A 27,368-nucleotide genomic window follows, 5' to 3' on the forward strand; every position below is an offset into this window, starting at 1 on the left:
ACATTAAAAAAATAATAAGACCAAACTTAGGTGACCAGAGCAGAGTATCAGGGCAGAGTGTCAGAGAAACATGACCAGAGCAGATGACTAGGCAAAGTGATCAGGGCAGAGTGACCAGAGCAAAGTGTCAGGCAAGAGTGTCAGGGCAGAGTGACTGTAATCCAAAAATAGGGAAAGCGCCCTAGTGCAAATCTGTGGATCTTGTTTCAATATCAGATAGTGCACTGCTCATCTGGGGAAATTGTGCATAGCAGGCATAATAACGGAGAAAGCATGAGTCTACTATAGACAGCTGCAGCTCCAACCGCAGGTTCCTAGACATGTACTGCTGGAACTGGAAGGAATGTTGGAGAATCAGAAAAAACTTGTGGGATATTCCGGGCACTGCCAGTGGATGATGGATGGCCAAAGTCAGGTAGATGAAGAGTTCTTTCTTGTATTACGAGTTTCAGAGTTTATCCAACTCCTTCCTCAGGTGCATTAAAAAATAACTTTTTTTTCAACTTCTTTACACCAGAAGGACTTTGCGCGTTAACGACCAGGCCAATTTTTACAATTCTGACCACTGACTTTATGTGATTATAACTCTAGAACACTTCAATGGATCCCGGAGATTCTGAGAATGTTTTTTCGCAACATATCTTACTTCATGATAGTGGTTAGAATTTCTTTGCTATGACTTGGATTATTTGTGAAAAAAATGGAAATTTAGAAAAATTCACAAATTTTCCTACTTTGAATTTTCATGCCCTTAATTTACAGAGATATGTCACACAAAATAGTTAATAAGAAACATTTTCAACATGCCAACTTTTCACCAGCACAATTTTGGAACCAACTTTTTTTTGTTAGCATTGGAAGTTATAAGGGTTAAAAGTTGACCAGCAATTTCTAATTTTTACAAGAAAAATTACAAAATCATTTTTTTAGGGACCACATCACATTTGAAGTCACTTTGAGGGGTCTATATGATAAAAGATACCCAAAAGTTACACCATTCTAAAAACTGCACCCCTCAAGGTGCTCAAAACCACATTCAAGAAGTTTATTAACCCTTTAGGTCCTTCACAGAAATTTTTGAAATGTGGAAAAAAAATGAACATTTTACTTTTTTTCACCAAAAAATGTTTTCAGATCCAAATTTTTTTATTTTCACAAGGGCAACAGGAAAAAATAGACCCCAAAATTTGTTGTGTAATTTCTCCTGAGCATGCCAATACCCCATATGAGAGGGAAAACCACTGTTTGGGCGCATGGCAGGACTAGGAAGGGAAGGTGCACCATTTGACTTTTTAAATATAAAATTTCCCGGAACAATTGGTGGATGCCATGTTGTGCTTGGACAGCCTCTGATGTGCCTAAACAGTGAAAAACCCCCACAAATGAAACCATTTGGGAAACTAGACCCCTCAGAAAACTGATCTAGATGTGTGGTGAGCACATTGAACGCTAAGGTGCTTCACAAAAGTTTAAAACGTTAAGCTGTAAAAATAAAAAAAATCGCATATGCCTCACAAAAATGTTATTTTAGCCCAAATTTTGCATTTTAATAAGGGTAACAGGAAAAATTGCACCTCACAATTTGTAGTGCAATTTCTCCTGAGTATGCTGATACCCCACATGAGGGAGAAAACTACTATTTGGACACACAGCAGAGCTCGGAAGGGAAGGAACTTCATTTAAATGTAAAATTTTCTGGAATCATTAGTGGACATTATGTCGCATTTGAAGAGCCCCTGATGTGCCTAAACAGTGGAAACCCCCCACAAGTAACTGCATTTTGGAAACTAGACCCCTCAAGGAATGTATTTAAATGTGTGGTCCGCACCTTGAACCCCTAGGTGCTTCACAGAAGTGTATATCATTGAGCCGTGAAAATAATAAAATCACATTTGCCCCTCAAAAATGTTATTTTAGCCCCAAATTTGGTCTTTTCATAAGGGTAACAGGAGAAATTGCACCATACAATTTGTTGTTCAATTTCTCCTGAGTACACCGATGCCCCATATGTGGGGGAATATTACTTTTGAAGCACACTGCAAAGCTCAGAATGGAAGAGGCACCATATTGGAGTTAAGATTTTGCTGGAATGGTTTGAGGGGGCCATGTCACATTGGCAGAGCCCCTGAGGTGCTAGAACAACAGAATCCCCCTATATGTGAACTCATTTTACAATCTACACTCCCCAATGAAGATATCTAGTGGTGCAGTGATCATATTGACACCACAAGAACCTCACAGTATTTTATACCACTGAGCAGTGAAAAAAGAATAAATTACCACTAAAATGTTGTTTTAGCCCCATGTTTTTAATTTTTCTAAGGGCTATTAGAAAACTTTTTAACAACAAAAAGAGGTTCATCATCTCCTGAGTGCACCAATACCCTACATGTAATCAGGAAATATTTTTCAGGCATAGTTCAGAAGGCAAGTAGCGCTAGATTTTACTGTTATGGTTTGCAAGTGCCATGACCAACTGGGAGAGCCAATGAAGTGCCAGAACAACAGAACCCCCCATATGTAATCCCATTTTACAAACTACACCTCTCAAAGAATTCATCTAGGGGTGCAGTGATCATATTGACACCACGGGTGTGTCACAGAATTTTATACCATTGAGCAGTGAAGAAAAAATAACTACATTTTTACCACCAAAATTTTGTTTTAGCCCCAGATTTTACATTTTCACACAAGGAGTGGGTAAAAATGGCACCAAAATTTGTCCCACAATGTCTTCTGAACGTTGCAATACCCCATATGCGGCTGTACAGTACTACTTAGCCACGTGGAGAGGCTTGGGAGGAACGAAGTGCTATTTGCCTCCTGGAGTGCAGATTTTCCTAGAACAGTTTGCGGACTCCATATGCAGAACCCCTAATTGCTAGAAGAGCAAAATCCCCCTCAAATGACCCCATTTTGCAAACTATACTCCTTGGGGAATTTATCTACAGGTGTAGTGACGATATTGATTCCATGGGTATTTTCCAGAAACTAGCAGCAATGAATGTTGCTGAGTGAAAATTGCAAACTGCCATTGTAGTGACCAGTGCGATGCAGTCACCAGTGCGTTGCAGTCACCAGTACGTTATGCCCAGCCTGTACTTCTGGAGACTTGCATCTGTAAGTTAGGCGGGCTCTCATCATTTCAGAAATGCAAAACATGGACGAAATATGTGGTTTAGGTACACTGCGGGTCTCAGCAGGCAGAGAGCATTTGGATTTGGGTGCACAGAATTTGCTGAATTTCTTTTGGATGGTTATGGAGCCATTTTGCTTCTCCAGAGCCTTTGTGCTACCAGTAATGTGGAAACCCCCTATATATTTCCATTAACAGATGACAGACCTGAGTGATGACTTACTTTTTTTTGTGGATTGAGTTGAAGCTTTTAGTGGGAACATTTTACATAATGTTTGGGATCACATTTTTCCGGCAGTTAAGGTACCTTCACACATAACGATATTGTTAACGATATCGTTGCATTTTGTGACGTAGCAACGATATCGTTAATGAAATCGTTATGTGTGACAGCGACCAACGATCAGGCCCCTGCTGGGAGATCGTTGGTCGCTGAACAAAGTCCAGAACTTTATTTCGTCGCTGGATCTCCCGCGGACATCGCTGGACCGGCGTGTGTGACACCGATCCAGCGATGTCTTCACTGGTAACCAGGGTAAACATCGGGTTACTAAGCGCAGGGCCGCGCTTAGTAACCCGATGTTTACCCTGGTTACCATCCTAAAAGTAAAAAAACAAACACTACATACTTACCTACCGCTGTCTGTCCCCCGGCGCTGTGCTCTGCACTCCTCCTGTACTGGCTGTGAGCGTCGGTCAGCCGGAAAGCAGAGCGGTGACGTCACCGCTCTGCTTTCCGGCCGCTGTGCTCACACAGACAGTTGTTGTGAATTCTGTGGCAGAGCTCCCTCCTGTGGTCACAAGTGGTACTTCGGCTGATTCTCTCTGGGAGCTTCCGTTTGTGGAGGAAACTGGTACTGCTGCTTCTGAGTTTCCTCCCTCAGGTGATCTGGTGAGGTCGTTAGGTGCTTCTCTACTTAACCCCACCTAATGCTTTGATTCATGCTTCCTGTCAATGTTCCAGTGTTGGACTTGTTTTTCCCTGGATCATTCCTGTGGCCTGCTGCTCTGCATAGCTAAGTGCTTCTTTGCTATTTGTTGCTATTTTTTCTGTCCAGCTTGTCTATTTGTTTTGCTGGAAGCTCTGGGACGCAAAGGGTGTACCTCTGTGCCGTTAGTTTGGTACGGAGGGTCTTTTTGCCCCCCTTTGCGTGGTTTTCTTTAGGGTTTTGTGTAGACCGCAAAGTTATCTTTCCTATCCTCGTTCTGTCTAGAATATCGGGCCTCACTTTGCTGAATCTATTTCATCCCTACGTTTGTCTTTTCATCTTACTCACAGTCATTACATGTGGGGGGCTGCCTTTTCCTTTGGGGTATTTCTCTGAGGCAAGGTAGGCTTATTTTCTATCTTCAGGCTAGTTAGTTTCTCAGGCTGTGCCGAGTTGCATAGGGAGCGTTAGGCGCAATCCACGGCTGCCTCTAGTTGTGTTTGGAGAGGATCAGGGATTGCGGTCTGCAGAGTTCCCACGTCCCAGAGCTCGTTCTATGATTTTGGGTTATTGTCAGATCACTGTATGTGCTCTGACCGCTATGTCCATTGTGGTACTGAATTGCCTCTCATAACAGTACAGGAAGCCAAAAGTACTAATGATTCTCAATAGAGGGAAAAAAGAAGTTCTGAGACCATTTTTTTTTCTTGGCATTGTGTTTTGTCTTTTTTTTCCCCTAGACATTTGGGTGGTTCAGTACACAGGTGTAGCGATGGACATTAGAAGTCTGTCTTCATTTGTGGATCAGCTCTCGGCAAGAGTACAAAAGATTCAAGATACTATTGATCAGAAATCTATGTTAGAACCAAGAATTCCTATTCCTGATTTGTTTTTTGGAGATAGAACTAAGTTTCTGAGTTTCAAAAATAATTGTAAGTTATTTCTGGCCTTGAAACCTCGTTGCTCTGGTGATCCAGTTCAACAGGTTTTGATTATTATTTCTTTTTTGCGCGGCGACCCTCAGGACTGGGCATTTTCTCTTGCGCCAGGAGATCCTGCATTAAGTAATATCAATGCGTTTTTCCTGGCGCTCGGATTGCTGTACGATGAGCCTAATTCAGTGGATCAGGCAGAAAAGAATTTGCTGGCTCTTTGTCAGGGTCAGGATGAGATAGAGGTATATTGCCAGAAATTTAGAAAATGGTCAGTGCTCACTCAATGGAATGAATCTGCGCTGGCAGCTATGTTCAGAAAGGGTCTCTCTGAAGCCCTTAAGGATGTCATGGTGGGATTTCCTATGCCTGCTGGTTTGAATGAGTCTATGTCTTTGGCTATTCAGATCGGTCGACGCTTGCGTGAGCGTAAATCTGTGCACCATTTGGCGGTATTACCTGAGCTTAAACCTGAGCCTATGCAGTGCGATAGGACTTTGACCAGAGTTAAACGGCAAGAACACAGACGTCTGAATGAGCTGTGTTTCTACTGTGGTGATTCCACTCATGCTATCTCTGATTGTCCTAAGCGCACTAAGCGGTTTGCCAGGTCTGCCACCATTGGTACGGTACAGTCAAAATTTCTTCTGTCCGTTACCTTGATCTGCTCTTTGTCATCATATTCTGTCATGGCGTTTGTGGATTCAGGCGCTGCTCTGAATTTGATGGACTTGGAATATGCTAAGCGTTGTGGGTTTTTCTTGGAGCCCTTGCAGTGTCCTATTCCATTGAGAGGAATTGATGCTACGCCTTTGGCCAAGAATAAGCCTCAGTACTGGACCCAGCTGACCATGTGCATGGCTCCTGCACATCAGGAGGTTATTCGCTTTCTGGTGTTGCATAATCTGCATGATGTGGTCGTGTTGGGGTTGCCATGGCTACAAGCCCATAATCCAGTATTGGATTGGAAATCCATGTCGGTGTCCAGCTGGGGTTGTCAGGGGGTACATGGTGATGTTCCATTTTTGTCAATTTCGTCATCCACCCCTTCTGAGGTTCCAGAGTTCTTGTCTGATTACCGGGATGTATTTGATGAGCCCAAGTCCGATGCCCTACCTCCGCATAGGGATTGTGATTGTGCTATCAATTTGATTCCTGGTGGTAAATTCCCAAAAGGTCGACTGTTTAATTTATCCGTGCCTGAGCACACCGCTATGCGCAGTTATGTGAAGGAATCCCTGGAGAAGGGGCATATTCGCCCGTCATCGTCGCCATTAGGAGCAGGGTTCTTTTTTGTAGCCAAAAAGGATGGTTCGCTGAGACCTTGTATAGATTATCGCCTTCTTAATAAGATCACTGTTAAATTTCAGTACCCCTTGCCTTTGTTATCTGATTTGTTTGCTCGGATTAAGGGGGCTAGTTGGTTCACTAAGATTGATCTTCGTGGTGCGTATAATCTGGTGCGAATCAGGCGAGGCGATGAATGGAAAACTGCATTTAATACGCCCGAGGGTCATTTTGAGTATCTAGTGATGCCATTCGGACTTGCCAATGCTCCATCAGTGTTTCAGTCCTTTATGCATGACATCTTCCGAGAGTACCTGGATAAATTCCTGATTGTGTACTTGGATGACATTTTGATCTTCTCGGATGATTGGGAGTCTCATGTGAAACAGGTCAGAACGGTTTTTCAGGTCCTGCGTGCTAATTCTTTGTTTATGAAGGGATCAAAGTGTCTCTTTGGTGTGCAGAAGGTTTCATTTTTGGGGTTTATCTTTTCCCCTTCTACTATCGAGATGGATCCTGTTAAGGTCCAAGCCATCCATGATTGGACTCAGCCGACATCTCTGAAAAGTCTGCAAAAGTTCCTGGGCTTTGCTAATTTTTATCGTCGCTTCATCTGCAATTTTTCTAGTATTGCCAAACCTTTGACCGATTTGACCAAGAAGGGTGCTGATTTGGTCAATTGGTCTTCTGCTGCTGTGGAAGCTTTTCAAGAGTTGAAGCATCGTTTTCCTTCTGCCCCTGTGTTGTGTCAACCAGATGTTTCTCTTCCGTTCCAGGTCGAGGTTGATGCTTCTGAGATTGGAGCAGGGGCTGTTTTGTCGCAGAGAGGTTCTGATTGTTCAGTGATGAAACCATGCGCTTTTTTTTCCAGGAAGTTTTCGCCTGCTGAGCGGATTTATGATGTGGGCAACCGAGAGTTGCTGGCCATGAAGTGGGCATTCGAGGAGTGGCGTCATTGGCTTGAAGGAGCTAAGCATCGCGTGGTGGTATTGACTGATCATAAGAACTTGACTTATCTCGAGTCTGCTAAGCGTTTGAATCCTAGACAGGCTCGTTGGTCGCTGTTTTTCGCCCGTTTTGACTTTGTGATTTCGTACCTTCGGGCTCTAAAAATGTGAAGGCGGATGCTCTGTCTAGGAGTTTTGTGCCCGACTCTCCGGGTTTATCTGAGCCGGCGGGTATCCTCAAGGAAGGAGTAATTGTGTCTGCCATCTCCCCTGATTTGCGGCGGGTGCTGCAAAAATTTCAGGCTAATAAACCTGATCGTTGTCCAGCGGAGAAACTGTTTGTCCCGGATAGGTGGACAAATAAAGTGATCTCTGAGGTTCATTGTTCGGTGTTGGCTGGTCATCCTGGAATCTTTGGTACCAGAGAGTTAGTGGCTAGATCCTTTTGGTGGCCATCTCTGTCGCGGGATTAGCGTACTTTTGTGCAGTCCTGTGGGATTTGTGCTCAGGCTAAGCCCTGCTGTTCTCGTGCCAGTGGGTTGCTTTTGCCCTTGCCGATCCCGAAGAGACCTTGGACACATATCTCTATGGATTTTGTTTCAGATCTTCCCGTCTCTCAAAGGATGTCAGTCATTTGGGTGGTCTGTGATCGCTTTTCTAAGATGGTCCATCTGGTACCCTTGTCCAAGTTGCCTTCCTCCTCTGATTTGGTGCCATTGTTCTTCCAGCATGTGGTTCGTTTGCATGGCATTCCAGAGAATATCATTTCTGACAGAGGTTTCCAGTTTGTTTCGAGGTTTTGGCGAGCCTTTTGTGGTAGGATGGGCATTGACTAGTCTTTTTCCTCGGCTTTTCATCCTCAGACTAATGGCCAGACCGAACGAACCAATCAGACCTTGGAAACCTATCTGAGATGCTTTGTTTCTGCCGATCAGGATGACTGGGTGTCCTTTTTGCCTTTGGCTGAGTTCGCCCTTAATAATCGGGCCAGCTCGGCTACCTTGGTTTCGCCATTTTTCTGCAATTCTGGGTTCCATCCTCGTTTCTCTTCAGGACAGGTTGAGTCTTCGGACTGTCCTGGTGTGGATACTGTGGTGGACAGGTTGCAGCAGATTTGGACTCATGTAGTGGACAATTTGACCTTGTCCCAGGAGAAGGCTCAACGTTTCGCTAATCGCAGACGCCGTGTGGGTCCCCGACTTCGTGTTGGGGATCTGGTTTGGTTATCTTCTCGTCATATTCCTATGAAGGTTTCCTCTCCGAAGTTTAAACCTCGTTTCATTGGTCCTTATAGGATTTCTGAGGTTATTAATCCTGTGTCTTTTCGTCTGACCCTCCCAGATTCTTTTTCCATACATAACGTGTTCCATAGGTCATTGTTGCGGAGATACGTAGCACCTATGGTTCCATCTGTTGACCCTCCTGCCCCGGTTTTGGTGGAGGGGGAATTGGAGTATATTGTGGAGAAGATTTTGGATTCTCGTGTTTCAAGACGGAAACTCCAGTATCTGGTTAAATGGAAGGGTTATGCTCAGGAGGATAATTCCTGGGTTTTTGCCTCTGATGTCCATGCTCCCGATCTTGTTCGTGCCTTTCATGTGGCTCATCCTGGTCGGCCTGGGGGTTCTGGTGAGGGTTTGGTGACCCCTCCTCAAGGGGGGGGGGGTACTGTTGTGAATTCTGTGGCAGAGCTCCCTCCTGTGGTCACAAGTGGTACTTCGGCTGATTCTCTCTGGGAGCTTCCGTTTGTGGAGGAAACTGGTACTGCTGCTTCTGAGTTTCCTCCCTCAGGTGATCTGGTGAGGTCGTTAGGTGCTTCTCTACTTAACCCCACCTAATGCTTTGATTCATGCTTCCTGTCAATGTTCCAGTGTTGGACTTGTTTTTCCCTGGATCATTCCTGTGGCCTGCTGCTCTGCATAGCTAAGTGCTTCTTTGCTATTTGTTGCTATTTTTTCTGTCCAGCTTGTCTATTTGTTTTGCTGGAAGCTCTGGGACGCAAGGGGTGTACCTCCGTGCCGTTAGTTCGGTACGGAGGGTCTTTTTGCCCCCTTTGCGTGGTTTTCTTTAGGGTTTTGTGTAGACCGCAAAGTTATCTTTCCTATCCTCGTTCTGTCTAGAATATCGGGCCTCACTTTGCTGAATCTATTTCATCCCTACGTTTGTCTTTTCATCTTACTCACAGTCATTACATGTGGGGGGCTGCCTTTTCCTTTGGGGTATTTCTCTGAGGCAAGGTAGGCTTATTTTCTATCTTCAGGCTAGTTAGTTTCTCAGGCTGTGCCGAGTTGCATAGGGAGCGTTAGGCGCAATCCACGGCTGCCTCTAGTTGTGTTTGGAGAGGATCAGGGATTGCGGTCTGCAGAGATCCCACATCCCAGAGCTCGTTCTATGATTTTGGGTTATTGTCAGATCACTGTATGTGCTCTGACCGCTATGTCCATTGTGGTACTGAATTGCCTCTCATAACAGACAGTACTGAGGAGTGCAGAGAAGCAGAGCGCCGGGGACAGACAGCGTTAGGTAAGTATGTACTGTTTGTTTTTTTACTTTTAGGATGGTAACCAGGGTAAACATCGGGTTACTAAGCGCGGCCCTGCGCTTAGTTACCCGATGTTTGCCCTGGTTACCGGCATCGTTGGTCGCTGGAGAGCGGTCTGTGTGACAGCTCTCCAGCAACCAAACAGCGACGCTGCAGCGATCCGGATCGTTGTCGGTATCGCTGCAGCGTCGCTTAATGTGAAGGGGCCTTTACTAGCATTTGTTGCTGTGTTTATTTTAATTGGTTACAATAAAAGGTACCGTACATTTTAAAGGTATTAGTTTTTGGTGAGCTCTTTGTCTACTAAAACCTGACTATTGATACATATTTTTTTCTTTGTCATTGAAGAGTGTCAGAGAATAGTGACCAAAGCAGCATGAAGGTCAATTTGACAGGGAACAGCAACCAGAGCAGAGTGACAGGGCAGAAGTGCAGGGCCGAGTGACAGGGCGGGGTGACAGTGCAGCGCCCCAGGGTCCTGGTCATTGCAGTAATATCATTTTCCTCTAGGGGGGAGTGATGTTACGTTTGGAGGAAATAAAGGAGATCTCTTTACCAGGTACCACAAACATACAACACATTTCATACTCCAGTCCACCAGGGGGAGCTATGCTCCTATTTATTAGGGCACTCTTCACAGTTAGGTAAAACTGGTAGTCTGGATAGGAAGTTAGGCAGATGCTGACTGGGCTTCGCTCAGGCAGTTGCTGGCTGAGCTTCGGCTCAGGTAGTTGGTCCCTGACAGGGGTGGGATCCTGTCAGAGGCCTAGACAGAAGGACACGGAGCTGCGCCTGCCCCACGTGCGGCAGTTCCTAAGAAAGGACACGAACAGAGAACTGTATTAACCGAAAGAAACACCTTCACACTAAGCCAGTGAAATATACATAATCTTTATTAAACACCATAAAAACAGCTATAAAAGGCTAGGTATCTTGCCACAAGCACAGGCAAAAAAAGGGGTGGGTAACCTAGGTTGTAACTCCAAATAAGTGGTACCATGTAAACAATAGATTACAGCTCTGAAATAAATATACATATACAAATAATAGTGTTGTGTGACCATGTACAAGAAAGCACCAGTGGCAATAAATATGGCGATACACAAGTTATGACATAATGAGCATAAGTATAGTTACCAGTGGAGTACTCCTGGGGACCCACCACACCCGACGCGCATTTCGCACTGAAATGCTTCGTCCAGGGGTGGTTGGGTGCTGGCCAGTGAAGTATATTTATGCGAGAGGGCCAATGGAAAAATGCCGGAATCAGATGGATAAGAGGCTCCTGTGCAGGGATATGCGGATTGGATGTAGCAGATGTAACGCATACTGACACGCAAATACGTGCCGATACCCCGGAAGTAGAGCGGCCGCTACTTCAAATAGAAAAAGCGCATGCGCATGATACTATATAAATCCACAGTAGCCGTGTCCCTGGCGACTGAATGAGGCGCTCATGATGTAACATCCGGCAAGCCAAGTAACCTAGACAACCGCCAAGGACATACGGTAGGAGTAAAACAAAAAAACTACACGGAGGGAGTGCACAATGCGCATGTCCGGAAGGTACTAGGCTTCACATCCGGCAACAAGAGTGACTATTGCTATGGAAACCAACGTAAGAGTATTCAGAGGTTTTAGAATCAAAATGTGATAAGTGCATAAGTGCGCAGTGAACCCGAAAATATGTGATGACCAAAAACGAGGACAGCTGTGAATAAAAGCAGTATTAATACATAGAAACATTTAAGAAATTAATAAATTTATGTATAAATATATATAGAATAGTGAAATAAGCAGATATTTATAATAGACTGTGTACAATAAGAGAAAAAGCTAAATGTGGGCCAAATTTAGTTTGAAAACTATACCCACCATAAAATAGATAAGAATAAGATATACATATTGTGTAAAATGATGCACAACAAGTACATGGACACACAAACACGCAACTATAACACTGTAAACATTAATCAAGGTAGTGAGACGATCCGTTGATGTCACAAAACGAAACTCTTGATGTGACAGGAGAAACGACACTCTGTTCCAATATCCACAAGTCCAATACAGTATTGTAGAGAGTGAGAAAGAAGTCATAGCAAAAGGAGTGGAAACCAGAAGGAGTTCTGCCCTGATCAGGCTGCCTCCTTCTGAGATGCAGGATCAGGTAGCCGGAACACCGAGGGAGCAACAGTCCTTCATGCCTTGCTCCAGAGACCAGCAGGACAGGGAATTTCACGTTACTGATCCGCCCCATACCCAGGAGGCAAGGTGGCTCCCACGAGAGGCCGGGGCATGCTAGAGTCCCTGTAAAAAGCCTCAGGGCACCAGTCATATGGGATGTCCTATCCATCTGGGGGATAGAGAGAGAGACATAAAATCTAGAACATCTACAACAGTTGTGAGGACCTTATGAGAGGCTCAGCAATAAGGTACTACAACACCCAGGCACTAGAGGAAGGCTACTGATTTCCACCTGGATAAGGGGACTCTGGACTTGCCTCCAAACCGGCCGGACTCTGCCTGCCCTGTGATCCAGTGCTCTGGACTGTGGATGCTGAAGTCTACAGTAAAAAGGTAAAGATACTGCAACCTTGTGTCCTCGTTCTTCACTGCGCCTCTCACCATCCACCATCCACACACTGGGAAGACCTGGGGACATACTTCACCTGTGGGAAGGTATACCATCTAGCTGCCATAACATCACCCCAGCGGACCCCTTAAAGCTGTGTCGGTCATCCTGACCGAATACCACAGGTGGCGTCACAAACTTTATTCCTTTAAAGGCCTTTCCCTTTTACACGGACGTCCCAGGGCCATGGGCCAAGTCAGCCACCGTGACATTCCCCTTGAGAACCAAAGGGCCCGGTACCGAGTTCCCCTAACCCTTGGGGGCGCTACAACAGGACAGTGTCATAGGTCTTCACATCTCTAAACTACCCCCTCCTGCTCCATGAGGTCCAGGCATAGGTCAGGGATCGCACCATGCCAGACTTACAGAAACCAGATCACTGTCCTATCTGAAGAACACAGGGAGAGGAGATTATTTCATGAATATGATGGAAGGAGCAAGACATCTACGCCAGGGCTTCAGTCCTTGTGTGAAACACTGCCCTCTCCCACCGAGAGACATGATGTTGAGATTCTTGAGCCTCCTGCCCTCCCCTTCACCCAACAGGAGCACAGCAAGCAGTACTTACGCTGTGCTGAATCTAGGCAATCTGATGGAGCAGCAGTGGATAACTATAGGCGCAGATTTTCCTCCTCCTCAGCGCTGCCTTCAGACTACCCTATGCACAATGTATTTGTCTACTGATTGGCAGAACATCGTACCACAGCCCCTGCTGACTGCCGTTCCACCAGTCAGTGCTGAGCTTTCTTTTTTTTCACTGCCTCATCTGCAGCTCATTCTGTCTGCCCTCACCAATGCAAAAAATCAAACCCCTCTCCCCTTTAGAAAAACAGCAGAATGCCTTAAAAGTCTGGGAGGAGACAAAGAAGGAAGTTTAACACTATATGTTTGTCTCAGTAACCACCTAGCACCACATCGAATCACCTCCGATTATACCTAATTAGATGATAACCCTAATTGTTTAAAAAAAAACTTAGGTGGAGACCCCCCAAAAAATAAAAACGTTCATGAAAGGGCTGAATTGTGGCAGCAATATACCACATTACCACTACAAAAATGTCAAATTAATGTAAGAAAAGTAATTGTTTTTACACTTTGATTTTATTTATAATTTTATTTCATATTGTTTTCCTTTTACAGATCCAAAAAGCCATTATGATCCAGACTCAGAAAGCCAATTCGCCTTACATCAGCGTCGTGGAGCCATTAAACAGGCCAAGGTTCATAACATCAAGTGCCATGAGTTTATAGCTACTTTCTTCCCACAGCCAACGTTTTGCTCCGTTTGCCATGAATTCGTATGGTAAATTCAATGATTAGCGCTTTATACCTGAAAACATTAAAAGGACATTTAGTTATAGTTTGGTTTGTGTGTATATGTGTATCAAACTTTTTTTTGTATCCTAGTTTGCAAACATAAAGTCCAATCCATCAAGACTGGCGTGTTGGAATAAGGTGTGCCTAATTCAGTAATAGGCGCACACCACTTATTAGATTAGGCGCATCTTACACATGGCACGCGCCTCCACCAGAAATGCTACGAGTTCATTTCTAGCGAAATTTACGCCTGAAAAGTGGAGTAAACTTTGATGAATTTGATGGGTGGGCTTTGCCATACTGTCTCACCATAGCCACTCTCATTTTCGCAAAGCATAAAAACGCCAACAGTCACCTCACTTTTGAATAAACTCGAGATGCAGAAAAATGTTGACATTTCAAGGTGTTTGAAGCCAGTATAAGACCCTTGATGAATTGGGCCCACTGAATGCAGCATATGATCTGTTGTATTTTTCTACTTTTACCCGACTTAGCACTGCATTTACACCTGTATTTGTCTAGCAATCCTGAGAACAGGGTTCTAGAACCTGGTAATCAGGCTCTGCAGAGTCCTATATTGAATAGAACAGATACGCACATGCTCATCTGTGGAACTATCACAAATAGCTAATTGTTGTGTTTATCTTTCTGGGGCAGTGCCATAGGCAATGCATGGAGCAAAGATCGAGCATCCGTACCTCCACTCCATTCAATATACTGTAGGGCCTTATAAAGCAAGCTTCATGGATTCCAGAGCTTCGTTGGTAGGATTGCTTGGGGTCCCAACAGTTATTGGATGGGCCAGTGCTAATCCTTGAGTTATAATTGAGGCCAGCAGTATTACTATGCTATTTGTACATCAATGCTCTTATATGATGGTGCCTTGACTCTGCAGTATTAGTAGTGCATTAAAAGTGCAGTAGATCCGGAGAGGAGTAACCAGATTGAGGAGCTACGTATGCTTCCGCTATCCTCTCTGGCCTTAGTGTCTATTTTGGAAATGAGCAGTGACAATAAAAGACAAAAGAACTTGTATCTTGAGAACAAAGTAAAATTTTAAAAACTAAATTGTCTAGTTGCAAGCACTATCTAAATATTCCCATATAAGAGGATGGGAATAACCCTTTAAGAGCAACTACGCAACCCCATCCCAGGCCCTTAGCTATGGCCTGTCACATATGGGCCCTGTTGGGGTACAGGAGAGCTTGGCAGGGCATGCAGGGGAGTAATTATGAGTTTCTTGTATGATGGCTAATGCATGGCTCTTACTTTGTATGACTCAATTTTTATCTGTACACTTGATGAGTATGAAGCGTTTCTCTTGTTATTTTAACCCCTTTCTGAACACGGACGGGATAGTACGTCCGAGGTCAGAAGCCCCGCTTTGATGCGGGCTCCGGCGGTGAGCCCGCATCAAAGCCGGGACATGTCAGCTGTTTTGAACAGCTGACATGTGCTCGCAATAGCGGCGGGTGAAATTGCGAGTCACCCGCCGCTATTAACTAGTTAAATGCCGCTGTCAAACGTTAAAATGCAATAACGGGCGATCTAAAGAACGTATCTGCACAAAAGTGGTATCAATAAAAACGTCAGCTTGGAACGCAAAAAATAAGCCTTCAACCAGGATCACGAAAAACGGAGACGCTACGGGTATCGGAAAATGGCGCAATTTTTTTTTTTTTTTAGCAAAGTTTGGTATTTTTTTCACCACTTAGATAAAATGTAACCTAGTCATGTTTGGTGTCTATGAACTCGTAATGACCTGGAGAATCATAATGGCAGGTCAGTTTCAGCATTTAGTGAACCTAGCAAAAAAGCCAAACAAAAAACAAGTGTGGGATTGCACTTTTTTTGCAATTTGACCGCATTTGGAATTTTTTTCCCGTTTTCTAGTACACGACATGCTAAAACCAATGATGTCGTTCAAAAGTACAACTCGTCTCGCAAAAAGTAAGCTCTCACATGGCCATATTAATGGAAAAATAAAAAAGTTATAGCTCTGGGAAGGAGGGGAGCGAAAAACGAACACGGAAAAACGGAAAATCCCAAGGTCATGAAGGGGTTAAGGGCATTTACATTTAGTTGGCTTCTGCCTTACACAACAGTTATGTTTTATGTAATATTGTGTATCATAGACTGTTATATCATACTAATGGCTAGAGGGGTTAGCTGAGTCATAGCTTAGATGATGAATCTTTGAAAGATTGAATGGAAATACATTAATTAATATATATCATTAATTGGATTCTATTTAACTTAACCGGTAAAAAAGTGATTATTGATATTAGTTCTCTACTTTTTTTAGGGGCCTCAACAAACAAGGATACCAATGCAGACGTAAGTATTTTAGATCTTACTTTAATGCTCTGGAAACCTGTTGATAATTGTCCGCAATATTTATTTTTTCCATGTTTCATATTTTGCGTTTAGAATGCAATGCAGCTATTCACAAGAAATGTATTGACAAAGTCATAGCAAAGTGCACAGGATCTGCGATCAACAGCAACGAAACAGTGGTATGTTTGATATCGATAATTAATTCCGTGTAATTCCTCTTTATCGTACTTGATACAGAAAAAATATGCAGGAAAGAACTATAGTGGGATATGTTATGCAGTGGGACAAACATAGAATTGAGGGATTCCACAGCAAGATCAGAATGCCTCCTCATATAGTTGTAGGTTTCTCTCTATATGGCCCACTTACAAGGTCGGCCAAACCTGCCGATATCGACGGCTTTGAATGACAGGATTTGATTTGTGTTTATTTTGCCTTTTATGCCCTTTCGATAATAACTTTTCTCCCTCATTTGTATTCAGATACGCCACCTAGGAAAATATAGATTTCAAGTTGGTTTCTCCAGTAAAGAAATGATAAATGATGTTACTGGTAGCTGATAAGTCATTTCAATACCTTTCTGCTTGCACTACACTCCTGATTCACACATGAACACTTCAGAAAACCTTCACGTTTCCTCCATTTCAAATGTGTTTGAAGTCTAGTCAGTATACCCTTGAGACGCATTTTGTACCTTCCGTCTTCACTTCATAGGCTTAGGCTGATGTAACAAAAATTATCATATACAGAATAACAAATGTAAACAAGGCACACTTGGTGGTCCGCCGTCTCACGATGAGGACTTCTCTGTGTCTTTTGAATCTTTTGTGGATGGAGGGTTGTAAAGTGATATGACTTTGATGCCACATTTTTTCTGACATTGTCACTATTAACAGTCAGTAGTAAGTAGGCAGAAAATGTGTGACTCACTTTAGTAAGTGATCAACAAACGTGCAGTCCGTGTCTTGTTGGGTTATGTTCGAATGAACGTACTCTTTTCAAGTGCTGGCCTAAAGGTGGTTTCACACATAGCAGTGCATTCTTGTTGCTTCATCATTGAGTTTGTGTTTTTTACAGTTCTGGTGTTTGTTTTTTTTTTTGCAAAATCAGATACAGTATATGCTGTTTTAATCATTATTCCATAGGTTTGTTTATTATAAAAATGCATGAATGCTTGTATAAAATAAAGCTATAAAAATTTCTAAAAGAAAGCAATGTGAATAGCTTTCTGCCCAATGATGACAAAAGTATTCTAGGAGTGATACCTTTTTTTGGCTAACCAGAAAATAATATGTTTGCAAGCTTTCAGAGCACAGGGGCTCCTTCTTCAGGCAGGATTACAAATAGATTAATAAGAAAAAAAGCACAACATTTAAGGAATACTACAGTAGGACATTGGTTCAGAGGGGTGGGAAGTGTGATGCCTTCTATGGGCTCATACTCACATGCGAGAAACTCGGATGAGTCTCGCACGTCAATACCCAGCTCTGCACCCGGCACTCAGATCGGAGCGTGCGGCCGCATAGCAATACATGCAGCCACACGCTCCGCTCCTGAGTGTCGGGTGCAGAGCCGGGTATTGACGTGCGAGACTCATCCGAGTTTCTCGCATGTGAGTATGAGCCCTAAAGATAAGCCAAGGAAACCAAGTTAGGCATTTTCTTACAAATGGAGAGGCAGTGGGAATAATGTTCTTAGTTATCTGGAGTCCATCAGGTGGAGGTGTCAATTGTATCCATGTAGTGACTCATAAATCCAGGTGTTAAATTGAGTCCTAGTGTCAAAGAATTGAACATCTTCATTAGTTTGAATTCCCAATTTTTTCTTTCTCTGTCATCCTTAAAATGACATTTTAGTATTAAGACTTTTAAATCTGTCGTACTGTGTCCAGGTCCAGAGAAATGTTTTCCCACAGGCACAGAAAGTAAAAGAAAGCAAGCAATTAATGGCGTCTTTACAATATAAAAATAATGTAAAATTGTTGGTACAAAATCTAAAGGGGAAGGTATCATGTCACTACCAAAAAACTAATATTTGATTGGCAGGAGTCCGACCACTAGACATGCACTGGTCAATAGCTCGAACAATATGGGCAGCATGGTGGCTCAGTGGTTAGCAGTATTGCTTGGCAGTGCTGCAATCCTGGGTTCAAATCCCACCAAGGACATCTGCAGGGAGTTTGCATGTTCTGCCTGAGTTTGCGTAAGTTTCCTCCCTTCAAACTCCAAAGACATACTGGTAGGGTTCCCAGGCAGTGAATGGGTTAGTAACAGAATTCCTACTGGCCTAGGGAAGGAGAATGGTTAAAATGGCACTGTATGGTGACCAAATGTTGCGTAAGTCAATAGTTTAAACGAATGTAAGAAAATTTGTAATATATCTTATCAATAGGGTATAGAGGCATATGAACCCTGGGTTGGTCCTTTAGCTAATGTTTAGGGCTGAACAGCCACCCAATACTTTAGTGGCTCTGTACCTTAAAGGGAACCTGTCACCAGGAATAACGCTGTGTTAACCTGCAGATATGGGGTTAATCTGCAGATTAACAGTGTTATTATGCTGTCTGGTGCCTGCAGGCAGCCAAATGCAGTGGGAAGAAAAGGATCTTTATTCTCCGCATCTGATCACTTGTGCTATATAGAGCAATGTCACAGTAATGCTGTATATAGCAAAATTCATGGTTTCCTATTAACGCCATCCGCGGACTGACTTTCACAGGAGTACCATCATGACAAGCACAGCGGTCTCCTGAAGACCCGTGGCCATTATGGCAACCCATTGGCACCCTATGGTCATGTCATGAGAATGCCAATAAATGCAGAGAACAACATGCCCCCCTGTTGACATGCTGTAAATGCCACTGTCACAGACAGCGGGCATTAGACAGGTTAACAGCCACAGGTGGAGCTTCACTCCACCCACAGCTGTTAGAGGCAGATGGTCGTTGATTTATCACAGCCATCATCTGCCAGCAAAGATGCAGGCTCTGCTTCCAAGCCTGTATCAAAATCAGGGACCCAGCGTATCACATAGTCTGTATATAAGTGCATTTATAATATAAAAACTGATGTCCGTATCAGCATATAATATAGGTCAATGCCTAACGCAAAACAGTCGGAAATAGATGCCTCAAAATGCCACAAGGAAGACGTCATTTAAAAACAAGTGGTTATGTAGCCATGGCCACAAAGCTGTAAAGGCAGATAAGTACGTTAGTGCCTGTATGCTATTTAAAATGGTATCCAAGGGGTAACGTTTCTTGTTGCGGAGAGTGACATGTTAAGCATGCTGAGATGAGGAGACTTAAAGCCACAATGCTCCTCTGGGAAATGTGCAAATTGTCTCTTCAGAGAGGAAGAGGACTTCAACTCTAGTGTCACCTATAGGAAGTAGCAATTCTAGAAGTTAATGTTGACTCTTTATCGAGCCTTGCCACATGACTTAGGATAAAAGTCTAAACCAGAATATACAAACTGACATCAGGTGAGTGTGCAAATAAATCAATGGCTGGTGCACAAAGAGTCAGATATAAATATCTCAGAATCTGACTGTTTTGCATTAGGCATTGACCTATATTATTTGCTCATATAGACATTCGTCTATCTACCATATAGCTGCTTTATTATCTCTGATCTTGTTACTTGACTTAAGCTCTGTTCACTCACTGCAGTGTCTGTCTGATGTACACATGGTTTCTATTATATGTCATATTTTGCATTTTAGTAAATTATTCCATTTCAGTTAAATAAAACATTTTGCTTATACTTTTGTTCGGCATCTCTGATTTTTTGTTTTGGTGTCATAAAATAGCAGTATTGTTTCTAAGATCAGGGATAGTGCTCACCAATGCCATTTCATTCATCCTCCACAAATGCGCTATAATATCATGGCTCAAGCAGGTCATACCAATTCATAAATGGGATAAACTCTAGTGAAATACTGTCACATGTCTGCCTTATTAAATAGGTGAATAACGGGGCCAAGTATCATTTCAGTTATCATTAGTATTAATCTGTACACAGCCTGCCTCCAGCAGTTTTTACACACCCATTGAAAGGGGAAATAGAAAAATCCAGCTGTCAATTTATTCATATGTTTACAAGAGGCATGATAGGAAAATATACTTTTAGACTACTTCCTCCAAAAAAATAATGGGGGTATGTCCGATTTTTATCCGGGTCACAGTCACTATTGAAAATCATCCATAAAATTCCTAGGACCTGTGATGGACAGCACCCAAAAGCCATCAGTGTGCAATCTGTGTGCTGTCTGTGATTACCATTGCAATGAAGAAGAGAAGCTTTGTAATTTATGTGTTTGTCATATGTAAAAATCACTGATGGTAAAAACTGACACTGTCCAAACACTGATGAAAATTAGATCCAAAACACTGATAACTAGGGTTGAGCGAAACGGATCGTTCATTTTCAAAAGTCGCCGACTTTTGGCAAAGTCGGGTTTCATGAAACCCGACCCTGTGTGGGGTCGGCCATGCGGTACGCGACTTTCGCGCCAAAGTCGCGCTTCAATGACGTGAAAAGCGCCATTTCTCAGCCAATGAAGGTGAACGCAGAGTGTGGGCAGCGTGATGACATAGGTCCTGGTCCCCACCATCTTAGAGAAGGGCATTGCAGTGATTGGCTTGCTGTCTGCGGCATCACAGGGGCTATAAAGAGGCGTTCCCGCCGACCGCCATCTTACTGCTGCTGATCTGAGCCTAGGGAGAGGTTGCTGCCGCTTTGTCAGAAGCAGGGATAGCGTTAGGCAGGGTCCATTAACCACCAAACCGCTTGTGCTGTAGCGATTTCCACTGTCCAACACCACCTTTTGTTTGCAGGGACAGTGGAAGCTACTTTTTTTTTTCCTCAGCGCTGTAGCTCATTGGGCTGCCCTAGAAGGCTCCCTGATAGCTGCATTGCTGTGTGTACGCCGCAGTGCAAACCAACTGCTTTTTTCAAAGCACAAATCCTCTTGTTCCTTCCTTTCTGCACAGCTATCTTTTTTGTTTGTCCACACTTTTTATTTAATTTGTGCATCAGTCCACTCCTTATTGCTGCCTGCCATACCTGGCTGAGATTACTGCAGGGAGATAGTAATTGTAGAACAGTCCCTTTTTTTTTTTTTTTTAATTCTCCCTAAAAAAATAAGTTGTGGGAGATTAAGATTGGCATTTCTGCTAGAGTGCCATCCCTGTGTGTGCCATCTCTCTCACATAGTGGGCCATAGAATGCCTTTTTTATTTTTCTGTTTTTTTTGGGGGGGTTATAAATTCTCCCTGAAAAAAAAAAACAGTGGGAGATTAATATTGGCCTTTGGGCTCGTGTGCCAGTCCTGAGTGTGCCATCTCTCTCTCATATAGTGGGCCATAGAAAGCCTATTTTTTTTTATTTGGTTTCTAAATTCTCCCTGAAAAATAAAAAAAAACTGTGGGAGATTAATATTGACCTTTCTGCTTGTGTGCCAGTCCTGACTCCTGGGTGTACCATCTCTCTCTCTCAAATAGTGGGCCATAGAAAGCCTAATTTATTTTTTTTTATTTGGTTTCTAAATTCTCCCTGAAAAAAAAAAACAGTGGGAGATTAATATTGGCCTTTCTGCTTGTGTGCCAGTCCTGACTCCTGGGTGTGCCATCTCTCTCTCTCAAATAGTGGGCCATAGAAATCCTATGTTTTTTTTTTATTTGGTTTCTAAATTCTCCCTGAAAAAATAAAAAAAAACAGTGGGAGATTAATATTGGCCTTTCTGCTTGTCTGCCAGTCCTGACTCCTGGGTGTGCCATCTCTCTCTCTCAAATAGTGGGCCATAGAAAGACTAATTTTTTTTTTTATTTGGTTTCTAAATTCTCCCTGAAAAAATAAAAAAAAAACAGTGGGAGATTAATATTGGCCTTTCTGCTTGTGTGCCAGTCCTGACTCCTGGGTGTGCCATCTCTCTCTCTCAAATAGTGGGCCATAGAAAGCCTATGTTTTTTTTTATTTGGTTTCTAAATTCTCCCTGAAAAAATAAAAAAAACAGTGGGAGATTAATATTGACATTTGTGCTTGAGTGACAGTCCTGACTCCTGGGTGTGCCATCTCTCTCTCTCAAATAGTGGGCCATAGAAAGCCTATTTTTTTTATTTGGTTTCTAAATTCTCCCTGAAAAAATAAAAAAAAAACAGTGGGAGATTAATATTGGCCTTTCTGCTTGTGTGCCAGTCCTGACTCCTGGGTGTGCCATCTCTCTCTCTCTCAAATAGTGGGCTATAGAAAGCCTAATTTTTTTTTATTTGGTTTCTAAATTCTCCCTGAAAAAATAAAAAAAACAGTGGGAGATTAATATTGGCCTTTCTGCTTGTGTGCCAGTCCTGACTCCTGGGTGTGCCATCTCTCTCTCTCTCAAATAGTGGGCCATAGAAAGCCTATATTTTTTTTTTATTTGGTTTCTAAATTCTCCCTGAAAAAATAAAAAAAAACAGTGGGAGATTAATATTGGCCTTTCTGCTTGTGTGCCAGTCCTGACTCCTGGGTGTGCCATCTCTCTCTCTCAAATAGTGGGCCATAGAAAGACTAATTTTTTTTTATTTGGTTTCTAAATTCTCCCTGAAAAAATAAAAAAAAACAGTGGGAGATTAATATTGGCCTTTCTGCTTGTGTGCCAGTCCTGACTCCTGGGTGTGCCATCTCTCTCTCTCAAATAGTGGGCCATAGAAAGCCTATGTTTTTTTTTTATTTGGTTTCTAAATTCTCCCTGAAAAAATAAAAAAAAACAGTGGGAGATTAATATTGGCCTTTCTGCTTGTGTGCCAGTCCTGACTCCTGGGTGTGCCAGCTCTCTCTCTCAAATAGTGGGCCATAGAAAGCCTATTTTTTTTTTTATTTGGTTTCTAAATTCTCCCTGAAAAAAAAAAAACAGTGGGAGATTAATATTGGCCTTTCTGCTTGTGTGCCAGTCCTGACTCCTGGGTGTGCCATCTCTCTCTCTCAAATAGTGGGCCATAGAAAGCCTATTTTTTTTTTATTTGGTTTCTAAATTCTCCCTGAAAAAATAAAAAAAACAGTGGGAGATTAATATTGGCCTTTCTGCTTGTGTGCCAGTCCTGACTCCTGGGTGTGCCATCTCTCTCTCTCAAATAGTGGGCCATAGAAAGCCTATTTTTTTTTTATTTGGTTCCTAAATTCTCCCTGAAAAAATAAAAAAAACAGTGGGAGATTAATATTGGCCTTTCTGCTTGTGTGCCAGTCCTGACTCCTGGGTGTGCCATCTCTCTCTCTCAAATACTGGGCCATAGAAAGACTAATTTTTTTTTTATTTGGTTTCTAAATTCTCCCTGAAAAAATAAAAAAAAAAACAGTGGGAGATTAATATTGGCCTTTCTGCTTGTGTGCCAGTCCTGACTCCTGGGTGTGCCATCTCTCTCTCTCAAATAGTGGGCCATAGAAAGCCTATGTTTTTTTTTATTTGGTTTCTAAATTCTCCCTGAAAAAATAAAAAAAAACAGTGGGAGATTAATATTGGCCTTTCTGCTTGTGTGCCAGTCCTGACTCCTGGGTGTGCCATCTCTCTCTCTCTCAAATAGTGGGCCATAGAAAGCCTATGTTTTTTTTTATTTGGTTTCTAAATTCTCCCTGAAAAAATAAAAAAAAAACAGTGGGAGATTAATATTGGCCTTTCTGCTTGTGTGCCAGTCCTGACTCCTGGGTGTGCCATCTCTCTCTCTCAAATAGTGGGCCATAGAAAGCCTATGTTTTTTTTTTTATTTGGTTTCTAAATTCTCCCTGAAAAAATAAAAAAAACAGTGGGAGATTAATATTGACATTTGTGCTTGAGTGACAGTCCTGACTCCTGGGTGTGCCATCTCTCTCTCTCAAATAGTGGGCCATAGAAAGCCTATTTTTTTATTTGGTTTCTAAATTCTCCCTGAAAAAATAAAAAAAAACAGTGGGAGATTAATATTGGCCTTTCTGCTTGTGTGCCAGTCCTGACTCCTGGGTGTGCCATCTCTCTCTCTCTCAAATAGTGGGCCATAGAAAGCCTATGTTTTTTTTTTATTTGGTTTCTAAATTCTCCCTGAAAAAATTAAAAAAAAACAGTGGGAGATTAATATTGGCCTTTCTGCTTGTGTGCCAGCCCTGACTCCTGGGTGTGCCATATCTCTCTCTCAAATAGTGGGCCATAGAAAGCCTATTTTTTTTTTATTTGGTTTCTAAATTCTCCCTGAAAAAATAAAAAAAAACAGTGGGAGATTAATATTGACATTTGTGCTTGAGTGACAGTCCTGCGTGTGTGGCATCTCTCTCATTTGGTGCCACAGAAAACAGAGTGTGCAACATTGTGCCTGATTTTCCTTGCGGTCTCACCCGCCTGTAAAGGGATATCTAAATCATACTGAAGTTATAGCTCACCGTGTAAGTTGTTTGACAGCAACAAATACCGTTACTTTGGTTACGTTTTTAAAACAATGAGGAAGTCTGGTGGAAGAGGTCGTGGCCGTGGGCGTTCATTGTCAGCTGGTAATGATGGTAGTGGTAGTGGAGCATCAGGTGGTCGTGGGAAAAAAAATATAGCACCTAAGTCTGGAGCTGTGGAGCCAGATTCGTCGTCTGGCTACACAAGGCCTCGAACGCTCCCTTTTCTGGGAGTAGGAAAACCGCTTTTAAAGCCGGAGCAGCAAGAGCAAGTTTTGGCTTACCTTGCTGACTCAGCCTCTAGCTCTTTTGCCTTCTATTTTGAAACTGGTAAATGTAAAAGCAGCGCATCGTTAGTGGATGTTCACGGTCAGGGACAAGTCACTTCCTTGTCCTCTTCAGCAAAAACAACAACAGAGAAGGATGCAGCAGGCGACACAACGGGTTACTCCATGGAGCTCTTTACACATACCGTCCCTGGCTTAGAAAGTGAAACAGTTAACAGGCCATGCCCATTACAAGTTGAATCTGACATGGAGTGCACTGATGCACAGCCACAGCCAGACTACTATGCTGGTCCTTTGACTCAGATCACAACATTGCCGTCGCAGGGTACTGATCCAGAATCAGACCCTGATGAGACTATGTTGCCCCGTCACGAACGCTATACCACCGACTTACACGGTGACACAGACGAAGTTGCACACGAGCTAGAAGAGGAGGTTATAGATGACCCAGTTGTTGACCCCGATTGGCAGCCATTGGGGGAACAGGGTGCAGGCGGCAGTAGTTCTGAAGCGGAGGAGGAGGGGCCGCAGCAGGCATCAACATCGCAACAGGTTCCATCTGCCGGGCCCGTAGATGGGACAAAACGCGTGGCAAAGCCAAAACCTGTTGGAGGACAGCGTGGCCATCCGGTTAAAGCTCAGTCTGCAATGCCTGAAAAGGGATCCGATGCTCGAAAGAGTGCAGTCTGGCATTTTTTTAAACAACATCCAATTGATCAGCGCAAAGTCATCTGTCAAAATTGTTCAACTACCTTAAGCAGAGGTCAGAATCTGAAAAGTCTCAATACAAGTTGCATGCATAGACATTTAACCACCATGCATTTGCAAGCCTGGACTAACTACCAAACGTCCCTTAAGGTTGTAGCACCCCCGGCCAATGAAGCTAGTCAGCAACGCTACATCCCTTCCGTCACTGTAAGGCCACCATTTTCCGCACCACCTGCAGTATCTGTGCAGGTTTCTTTGCCAGGCCAAAGCAGTCAGGGTCAGGGAATCACCAGTTTCGTAGTAGGAAACACTGCATCTAGGGCACCGGCGGAAACAATACCGTCTCCAACCGTCTCTCAGTCTGCCATGTCCACCGGCACACCTGCTAGTTCCACGATCTCCAGCTCTCCAGTCCAGCTCACCCTACATGAGACTCTGGTTAGAAAAAGGAAGTACTTATCCTCGCATCCGCGTACACAGGGTTTGAACGCCCACATAGCTAGACTAATCTCGTTAGAGATGATGCCCTACCGGTTAGTTGAAAGCGAAGCTTTCAAAGCCCTGATGGACTACGCTGAACCACGCTACGAGCTACCCAGTCGACACTTCTTTTCGATAAAAGCCATCCCAGCCCTCCACCAGCATGTTAAAGAGCGCATCGTCCATGCACTCAGGCAATCTGTGAGTACAAAGGTGCACCTGACAACAGATGCATGGACCAGTAGGCATGGCCAGGGACGTTACGTGTCCATCACGGCACACTGGGTGAATGTGGTGGATGCAGGGTCCACAGGGGACATCAATTTCGGGACAGTTCTGCCTAGCCCACGGTCTAGGAAACAGTTGGCTGTAGGCGTTCGCACCCCCTCCTCCTCCTCCTCATCCTCCTGCAGAAGCGAGAGCTCGTCCACAGACCGCAGTCGCCCAACCACTCCATCCGCAGCTGCCACTGTTGCACACCAGTTGTCCCATTATGGGGCAGCAACTGGCAAGCGTCAGCAGGCTGTATTGGCTATGAAGTGTTTGGGCGACAACAGACACACCGCGGAAGTTCTGTCCGAGTTCTTGCAGAAAGAAACGCAGTCGTGGCTGGGCACAGTAGATCTTGAGGCAGGCAAGGTAGTGAGTGATAACGGAAGGAATTTCATGGCTGCCATCTCCCTTTCCCAACTGAAACACATTCCTTGCCTGGCTCACCCTTAAACCTGGTGGTGCAGTGCTTCCTGAAAAGTTATCCGGGGTTATCCGACCTGCTCCTCAAAGTGCGCGGACTTTGCTCACATATCCGCCGTTCGCCCGTACACTCCAGCCGTATGCAGACCTATCAGCGGTCTTTGAACCTTCCCCAGCATCGCCTAATCATAGACATTGCAACAAGGTGGAACTCAGCACTGCGCATGCTTCAGAGACTGTGCGAACAGAGGCGGGCTGTTATGTTTTTGTGGGAGGATACACATACACGGGCAGGCAGTAGGATGGCAGACATGGAGTTGTCAGGTGTGCAGTGGTCGAAGATACAAGACATGTGTCAAGTCCTTCAGTGTTTTGAGGAATGCACACGGCTGGTTAGTGCAGACAACGCCATAATAAGCATGAGCATCCCCCTAATGCGTCTGCTGATGCAAAGTTTGATGCACATAAAGGATCAGGCGTCTGCAGCAGAGGATGAGGAAAGCCTTGATGACAGTTAGCCATTGTCTGGTCAGGGCAGTGTACAGGACGAGGTAGCGGGCGAAGAGGAGGTGGAGGACGAGGAGGATGATGGGGATGAGTATATTTTTAATGAGGAAGCTTTCCCGGGGCCACTGGAACTTGGTGGCGTGGCAAGGCCGGGTTCTGGTTTTTTGAGGGACACAAGTGACGTAGATTTGCCTGAAACTGCCCCTCAACCAAGCACAACCGCAGATTTGACAACTGGAACTTTGGG

General features: G+C 43.7%; 1 protein-coding gene across 1 annotated transcript in view; it reads left to right on the top strand.

Moving 5' to 3' along the window:
• Positions 1-27,368, top strand: part of PRKCQ (protein kinase C theta) — a 243,795-nt gene that overhangs the window by 123,095 nt on the left and 93,332 nt on the right. The window contains exons 5-7 of the mRNA XM_069765311.1: positions 13,546-13,708; positions 16,028-16,059; positions 16,153-16,238. Of these exons, the coding sequence (XP_069621412.1) occupies positions 13,546-13,708; positions 16,028-16,059; positions 16,153-16,238 (281 nt within the window). The remainder of the gene's footprint in view (positions 1-13,545; positions 13,709-16,027; positions 16,060-16,152; positions 16,239-27,368) is intronic.

This window comes from Ranitomeya imitator, chromosome 4 (genome assembly GCF_032444005.1).
Source record: "Ranitomeya imitator isolate aRanImi1 chromosome 4, aRanImi1.pri, whole genome shotgun sequence".
Taxonomy (NCBI): domain Eukaryota; kingdom Metazoa; phylum Chordata; class Amphibia; order Anura; family Dendrobatidae; genus Ranitomeya; species Ranitomeya imitator.